This window comes from Venturia canescens, chromosome 5, assembly GCF_019457755.1.
Source record: "Venturia canescens isolate UGA chromosome 5, ASM1945775v1, whole genome shotgun sequence".
Lineage (NCBI taxonomy): Eukaryota > Metazoa > Arthropoda > Insecta > Hymenoptera > Ichneumonidae > Venturia > Venturia canescens.
In genome coordinates, this window is record NC_057425.1 from 21092113 (window position 1) to 21101227 (window position 9115).

The 9115-nt window shown below is 34.0% G+C and overlaps 2 protein-coding genes across 2 annotated transcripts; both read right to left on the bottom strand.

Annotated features, from left to right (window-relative positions):
* Window positions 1–1192: 1192 nt before the first annotated feature.
* LOC122410604 (uncharacterized) lies at window positions 1193–4477 on the bottom strand. The gene is made up of 4 exons (XM_043418865.1): window positions 4342–4477; window positions 3060–3297; window positions 2780–2942; window positions 1193–2063 (listed from the first exon to the last, which is right to left on the bottom strand). The coding sequence occupies exons 2-4, from the start codon at window positions 3201–3203 to the stop codon at window positions 1903–1905; spliced, it is 468 nt and encodes a 155-aa protein (XP_043274800.1). The 5' UTR covers window positions 3204–3297; window positions 4342–4477; the 3' UTR covers window positions 1193–1902.
* LOC122411374 (putative uncharacterized protein DDB_G0283431) lies at window positions 4368–4778 on the bottom strand. Its single transcript, XM_043420121.1, has one exon. The coding sequence runs from the start codon at window positions 4776–4778 to the stop codon at window positions 4368–4370; it is 411 nt and encodes a 136-aa protein (XP_043276056.1).
* Window positions 4779–9115: the final 4337 nt, after the last annotated feature.

Genomic DNA, 9115 nt, shown 5'->3' on the forward strand with positions numbered 1-9115 from the left:
TGTCCGTTTTCTCCAACATTAATCTGATTTTAAACCCGGTCTATCCTAGCTCGAAACTATATGAGAAAAATTTAACTGAGTTTGAACCGCGTCGGGGAAAACCGCCATAAGCAGTTCTAATGCCCTTTCAAAAACCTTATTTGTTAAAAGCTTTTATTATACGATTGGGGTAAAATTTGAAAGAGAAGTATTTCCAGAACACATTTTCCCTTAGTCTCGGGGAATTTTTTTTCCATGGCGAATAATGAGGATAACGAAATCTTTATTTTTGTTTTGAATAGATAAGTCTGTCGGTAGGCTTGAAAATTAAAACAGTCTCCATGAATTGGCCGAAAAATAAATGTATTTTATTACCCAATACGTTGCAAGACCGACAATCTTTGGTTTCTTGTAATAGATTTTCCATAAGATTAATGAAACAATTAAATTTGAAAACACCTCGTTTGCAAATAATAGCCTCATCTTGTATTTATAAGTGTCTAGCCGAGCCGGCGTCCGGGCGATCGTGTGCTGCTCAAGCTCTGTATTATAAAACTTTACTTCAAGCACTTTTCAAATTTCCAGCAATCTACTTATGATTGCTTGACTATATTCATATGAGACAGAGAAACAAACCCATCAAACTTATTAGTACATTTTCTGGATAACATCAATTAACAATATTCCATGACTGTTACTCCGGCTATGATCGATTTTACTCCAATATTTTCTCGCCAATAGTACGCAATCAGAGAAAACTTTTCAGCTATTCGTGTACTTTACAACATTTTTCGATACGTTCCAACACTGATTATTTGTCTAAATTAATGATACGTCGGAAAATGTCCAATCGACAATACATAAAGGCTCGCATGAACATTTCTATCGTTTTCAATGAAAAACTGGAGATTACGATAATTTTTAGTGCGAGATCACGAAAAAAGTAATATATTTTTTGAAATGGGTGCAAAATTCCAATTAAAAATAAATTTATGAATTGTAAGGGAATAAAATTATTACTGGAATTTCGAAGAACTACCGAAACCGACAATCGATGCGAAGTATGGGTTTCCAGATTAAGAAATAATTGTTCAGATAAGAGGAGAGAAGTTCATAACTTTTAAAAACAATGATTATATATTAATTAATATATACTGACTGCCAACATTGCGACTTTTTTCTTTTATACAATTTTTTATTTTCCCGAATAAAAATAGAATATTGCATCAGCGTTGTTTTCAATGTTTTCGCTCGAAATTTTCAGTTTTTTTAGGTCTTGTGTTGGTTTTTTCTTACGTACTTATCATTTTCGAATAAGCGTATGGAATTCTACACGTTATTGGGAATTACACATTTTCAATATATCTATGTTTATCCAGAATTTACAAATCACCAATTATTAAAATTCTAATCGAATCCAGTAAAAAATTTAGAACTAAGATTCTATGTTTGAAGTACTTTTTAAGCAACATTAACCAACCTAATCGTATTTGTTATAAGTAGCTCTCGTATTTGTTATAATACTTGGCGTCGAGCCGCTACCGCGTCTCTTGATAAGATTTATATATCGTTTATAATAGACTAACTTAATTAACATGTATCACTGCCAAATATAAAAATACAATATGTGTCACTGCCCAGAGAGAGAGAGAGAGACAGAGAGAGTAACAAAGACACAATTACAGAGCGCGAGAGAGGAGAAATAAATAAATATAAATACATATAGACATATATACACATACATAATCATATGTACAGTCTTTTTGTGTCATACTCTCTGTATCGAGGTGGGTCCATATAAATAATAAATTTAACGCAAACTATATATTATAAAGCGAAGGTCGTGCGTTCACCTATTGCATATATATATATACACACACATATATATTTTGGACGCACTTTAATACATCGCGAGTCGCCATTTTAACCAGGGTTGTCAAGGTCCATGGCTGGTAAGACGGGATTTTGGCGGCGATTCTTCTTATTCCGGCGGCGCTGTTTTGCCGCACGGAGTGCAGATGTAACCGCCGCTGAAAATTCCGTTAACGGAATCGATGGACGTCGAAGTGTCTTACCCATTGCCTCTGTACAGAAGAAATTCAATACATTAGGACAATGTATAATTATACACTGGACACAACAATTATAGGGTATAAAATAAATTGCAAATTTTTAGATAATTTTCAACGGACTGTAACTCAGGAGAAAATGATCGCACAGAAAATTTAAACAAAGCAAATTGTAGCTTCAAGTATCCTGTTTCAGGACCTATATTTGAAATTTCCATAGCTCGAACAGTTCATAAGTAATTCCAAGAAAATGATCGAAAAAAAATTCACCAAATTTTTTCCCCATTTCAAAACGATGCACGGGCTTTAAAAATTTTTTTTCAAATAATCTTATCGTAATGGCCTTCTAGAAAATTTTATTCCCTTCAATTTGATCTGTTAACGAGCTCTGTGCAACCGTTTCTCGCGGAGTTATCGTTGATCAAAGTAAAAAGTAATTTTTGACTTTAGTGATTAATTACTCGAGGAATAATGATCGTGCAGAAAACGAAAAGAGGGTTTTGTAAACTGCGATCGATCCTCTATAAAACGCTATGAAACGTGATCCATGGAAAGAAAAAAATTATAGTGATAATGTTAACTGAAAAAAAGTAAAAAATGAAAAATTGAAGGATTTTTGAATAATTGTGTATAACTTTGGATATAACGGATAAACGAAGGATATCGTCGGTAATTTTTCAACCTTAAAGTGTCTTGAAAAAAACATCTTGAAATAAATTTTTGCAACTTACTGTAAAGGACCTTGACAAATTTGGTTTGCTCTAAAGCAAACGTCCCCTGGTGCCTACCATGGTAGTTCACCTTCGGAGCCAATCTCTCGTGCATCGCCTCCTTAAGCATGAGGCTCGCACAGACATTGGCATCCGAACCCCCTAGGTGACTAAGGTAGGTGACCTGCAATCAAAAATGTTCTGTATACAAAGCAAAGTTATCATTTTTACAATAAAACATATAGAGATTGAGAAAATTAGTGTCTTCGCGACATTTCAAGTGATTAATAAAAGAACTTACGACATCGCGATGCTCCTTCGCAGTCAAATTTTCAAACATCTCCAAGTCTCGTATTTTTTTGAGGGGGAGACAGGCAGGCTTTTCAGGATAGTCGGAAGCCTCCTGCTCCTCGACGAAGTCGCGGATGGAAGCCAAACTTGCCATCACCTGGCCAAAGCTTTCTTCGCAAAAATGCCTTAATGCTAAAAAGCTTTCGTCCCAGTGCCGAAATTTGGCTTCAATCAGCTTCTTCGTTTCCCTGGAAAATGGGAAAATTTATTTTTTATTTCTGTACTGCAACAATATAACTAAAATGCGATTACAAAATAGTTAAGACAGCAATACGATATTTGTGGCCCCAAGTTTTAACCATGCAGTCTTTATATTTGGCCCAAAAGAAGACTTTTTTCAAGAATGACAAAAATCTAAATTCGGTCTTTAAGGGGGTGAAACGGGGAGTTGAAAGTTGAAACTTTATTATGTTTGTGGTCCCTAATTTTGACGATGTAGCGTACATATTTGATCGAAAGTCAGACTATTTTTTTAATATACCGAAGATTAGAATTCGAACATTAAGGGGGTGAAAGAGCGGTTTTAAAGTTGTAGCGTTTTTATATTATATATTATTTGTGGTTGCTAATTCTGACCATGCAACCATAAAATTTGACGCAAACTTTTTCAAACAAAGATAATCGGAACTCGGCCTGGGGTGAAAATGAGAGTCGAGAAGTTTGCGTATCATAACAATATCTGGAGTTCCTGATTTGTTTTGAAAAAAAAATTTTAATTTAATGCGTTCCCTCATGTGTGTGGAATCGTTAGGCAGGCGTGGAGCACTTTTGAATATGTGTGGAATCGTTGGGTGGACGTTGAGCCCGTTTGGATGTGTGTGGATTCGTTGGGCGGGCGTGGAGCATCTTTGGGTGTGTGTAGAATCTTCAGGCGGGTCTGGAGCATCTTTCTGAAGCAGTTTTCCGAACATATATAAATTTTCAAAAAATTTCTCCTTCATCTCCGAAAGCACTGGTTCCATACGAAAAATGTATTGAACAGAAAATGTCTACTGCTTAATGGCTTATACCTTTTATCTAAAACATTTTTCTCTAGCGCCAATAATTATCACAATAAACTCGAAAAACACTGAAAAAATAGAAAATTTAAAACTTCTGTATCATCCCCTTAAAAGCCGAATTTTGATCTTTTTTACTCCACAAAAAAGTCTTATTTTTTCGGTGAAATATAAAGACTGCATGGCCAAAACTTGGGGCCACAGATATCGTAATATCCCCACAGATAATCATACCTGACTTCCTTCGACAACTTTTTTATTTATTTGTCGACGGATTCCGCCGCTGGTTGCCTGTGTCCCCTTTCATTGTCAACGTCACGGTCTCGTTCTGTCTCGTTTTCAGAGTCATTTCGGTCTTCTGTCCCGTTGTTGTCATGTCCTGTTCCGCCCAAATTGTCAGCGTCTGTTCCGTCATTATTGTATTCTGTCCCGTCGTTATTGTTATTTGTATCGTCTGTCCCGTTGTTATTTTCTGTCCCGTTGTTGTCATTTTCTGTCCCGTTGTTATTTTCTGTCCCATTGTTATTTTGTCCCGTTTGTGTCTCTCCCAAATCGTCTGTGTGTTCTTTCATTATTTTTTTTAAGTTTTCTAGCTGAGTCTGAAGACTCAGCTGCGATGGCCTCCTTCTCTCCTCGATTTCATCGGAAGATGTTGAGGCCTGCACCACCATTTGCGAGAACCACCCAGGGGGTTGGGTGGTCCGCGATGGGCGAGAGGAGGAGGGATTCGTGCTAAAAGAGAATAAATAAGTAATATCATCGATCAATGAAAAAGGACACTCAAGAATGGTTATTTTTTTGCTTAATTCGGCAATTATGATCTTGTCATCTACTATCTGGATTGTTTGCTAATTAACTTATTTTTTACTCCTAAATGGCCGATCCTGATTGATTTAATCATGTGTTTGTTTTTCATAAAATTATACGAGCTTCATCAGGTTTTAAATGAATGCATTTAAAAATTTTTTACAAAAATTTTAATTTGCTCCGGGAAAAATATGTTGTTTTGTTTCGAAGAACTATTTGTGAATCAAAATTTTATAAAAAAAATATTAAAAGGTCCCTCGTACTTTCAAGAATAATTCATTTGAAACTTTATAAAACGCTCCCAAAAAAGTACTATTTTTCATTGTTTATTCATACGGTTATTCATACGATTATGTTCAAATTTTCAAATCTTTCAAGAGTTCATCAGCATTTTATCTGCCAAACTTTACGAAAATGCTACAGAGCACCAATTTTTAAGAACCAATCCCATTTCGGGAAAATACAATTTGACTACACACACCCTTCTACTGTTTTCTGAACCAATGAGGACCGGAGTAGGCCCTCACCATTTTGCCAAGTAATCCAAGAGGTTCCTACTTTCACTCCCACCCTGATCGGTTAAAAATTACTCTATACGGGTCACTTCAAAAATATCGAGAGCGCTATTCTTCAAGGTGTCGTCCGAGCGAAAAGTTGATTGCATTCCCGGCCTTCATTTTATAATCTTCATTTCAAGTTTTGATATAGTGATTGTGATTGGAAACTTTGGGTCAACAGCTACGAGACACCAGCTATCGCCACCAACATTCATCACCATCAGTGAAGTTATCGATTTGAATTTCCGTTCAAAGGTAAGAGCAAAAAAAACCCAATAATCAATGTTATTTACTAAATTACTGTTTGATCGTCTTAATTTTCAACTTTCCATGAGCCGTAATTCACTTTTTAATATCTCAATTTTTACCCAAAATTCTTAAAAAAAATAAATAAAGAAACATTTGAACGTTATTGGAGGCTCTCAAAACTTTTTTACGAATCCAATTTTGGCGAAATAATTTTCCCACGAAAATTTAACATATCAACCCGCAACACAACGCGAATCTTTTTTCTATATGCAGATACTAACGAGAATTCGAAAAAAATTGTAGAAAAAAATGGAGCAAGCAAGAATATCGATTTTTTTCTCAATTGCCGTGATGTTCATGCGTTTTATATTACGAGCTTTTGAGACGGCTGTATCGAAAATTCAACCTTCATCAACGGGGTGTTGGGAATGATTTTTTTTTGACAAAATTCGGCATATCTTTTTTCGACAAGCGATAGATATAATAAAAAAAATGAGAATTTAATTTTTATCTTTTCTTCAATTTCGCTTGAGACCAATGTTTAAACCAGCATTTTTTTAGGTTCTTTTTCCTATTTTCTCCGCTAATTATTTATCCATCGGGTCATTTTAGCATTTGAAATTTTTTAAATATAATATTTTTTCATGATTTGTGAAATTTTTTTCGAGTGGTTGTCTTGAAATTACTTAAAGTTGGTTAAATAATTTTTTTTTATGAATTTTTGTTTTACATTTATCGTGATATGATCAGGTGACAAGGGATCGACAATGTATGTATTTGTCCCAACTGTTTTTCCCCTAGGGAAAATTTTGAGATTTTAAAATTTTCGAGCCATCACCCATAGTGATGATGGTGAAGCTTCCATCGTTGGAAAACAACGAAATCGAAAATTTTTCAAAATTGTCACGCTATCTTTTTTATTTCATAGTAACTGCAGCTTGAGGTGTTCTAACCTTGTGTGAAATAAAAAAAAAAAGCGTAAACCATAGGGCGAGTGATAAAAATTACTCAATCATTCAACCCCCTTAAATAATTTTTTCCGGAAGTTCAAAGTCTGCCAAACTTTGTCCATCTCATTTCTATGACCATTCGAACTGATCTATGAAATAAAAAAGATAGCGTGACAATTCTGATAAATTTTCGATTTCGTCATTTTCCACCGATGGAAACTTCGCCATCATCCATAGTGGGCAGATTGTATTTTCTATGTTTTACAAGTTATTGACTTGTAAAAGTTAGAAAATTCTCCCTTCGCTGGAGAATTTTATACACCTATATACTAAAAACCTATAAGATGATATGGCCTAAAAAAAAATAAGTTATTTGAACGACCACATCTAAAATTTATTTGTTAATCTCAAATTTTTTAAAAATTCATAAAGTGTGAGACCAGTGAAAGTCAATAAAAACAAATATATATATTAGGGTGCTTCAAAAAAGAAATCTGATTTTTTCTTTTCTCGCTCTTACCCTTTCACATTGTAGTATTCGATGAAAAAAAAATCCTTTCAAAAATGAGCCCTCTAATCCATTTGTTAGAGGTCGCTAATCTCACTCGAATTTTCTGTTTAATTGACATGGGGAAATTTTAGTTTTCGGCAAATATGAAAATATTTGTAAGCGGCTCAATATTTTTGAGATTTACGCATAGTTTCTTGAAGCTGATTCTTTCAGCTTTCGTATATACAATATTAGGGTGTGTCGTTTTAGGGAAATATTTTTTTTTTTCAATTGTCACATCAAAAATTTTTAGTTTATGCTCAAAAACAAAGCCTCGCGCAAGGAGACTGTTGTTGAACAATATTTAGAGGTCCCTCATCGACCTTGAAGTTTTCCCATTTGATTAACATTGAAAATTCGTTAATTTTCATTGTTTTAGATCCTTTTCAGCCTGGATCCATCCCACGGCTTTTTCCCTATAAGATTTCGAAAAGAATTGATTTCTCTATACAAAAAAAAGTTTCTTGATCGAACTCTGAAAAAACAACTATTTTCGAGTAATTAATGATCAAACTCAATTTTGTATGAAAAAATTTCATATAACAATTATGGAAGAAATTCTGTTCACAACGATTCTTTTTTGTGAAAAATTCGTTCGTTTCGAAAATATTATGTCAAGATTTCATGATACAGGGTAATATAGATTTAATGATATATCTCATAGTCTACTCTACGTTCAGAAAATTAATTGAATTGAATCATACATCGTCAAAGAGATCGGCGCATAAAGAAGGAAAAACGATAAGTATGTAGAAATCACTCGTTTTGGTAAAAGTCGTGGGATGGATCCAGGCTGGAAAGAATCTAAAACAATGAAAATCAACGAATTTTCAATGTTAATCAAATGGAAAAATTTCAAGGTCGATGAGGGACCTCTAAATATTGTTCAACAACAGTCTCCTTGCGCGAGGCTTTGTTTTTAAGCATGAACTAAAAATTGTTGATGTGACAATTGAAAAAAAAAAAATATTGCCCTAAAACGACACACCCTAATATATATATATTAGGGTGATTCAAAAAATTTTTTTTGTTTTTGATTGCAAATGGGATGAAAAGTTTCTTTTCGGTGTAAAAAGACACCAGTTAAAATTTGAGCACTTAATTGCTCACGTATGTTCGAGTAAAAGTACTTTCTGAATCATAGGTTTTAAGTCTTTCATGCATTCGCTTCAATTAATTTATGAACGCCTTGCATATTGTTACAAATAAAAGTGGAAATCCGGACTCCGATAATTAAATATACTCGTAACTTTGGCAGACACGTCTACTTCCCTTCCTCGTTGTCTCTCCACTCCCATTCTTTTCTTTCTCCCCTCGCACCCTCCTTTTTTTCATTGCTTCCTTCATCTCCACTCGTTACAATATAATTGGAAATGAAACCATCGTTACAATTATAAAAAAATATAACGAAGGATTTTCCCACGATGTAACTAAGCTTAAAATTCATCAAAAAAATAAACGTTTTCTATAAAAAATTACGAAGAAAATTGAGGGGGACTAACACCGTGAAAAAAGAAAATTGTGTCTCAAAACAGATAAATTTTCTTGGATCGATTCCTTTATGATCTTTAACCTATTATCAAATGAAAGGTTATCCTAAAACAAAGATTTTGACCCCCTGATGCATTAGTTTCAATTGATTTTTCACAAAGTTATATAGTCAAATGAAAAAATTGCAATATTCTTTAAAAATTCGTAGCTGACAGAAACGTTCAGATAAAAATTTGAAATAAATCAGGTGAGTTCCTGTGACGGAGTTCTTTTTGAGAAAAAAAAATGGATCAAATAAAAAATGGGAATTTGAAAAGTGCCCGACTTGGCATGGAATGTCCCATATATAACAATTTTTGAAATATTATCGGAGCATATTTTCGTACCTTCCTTGCACCATGGTT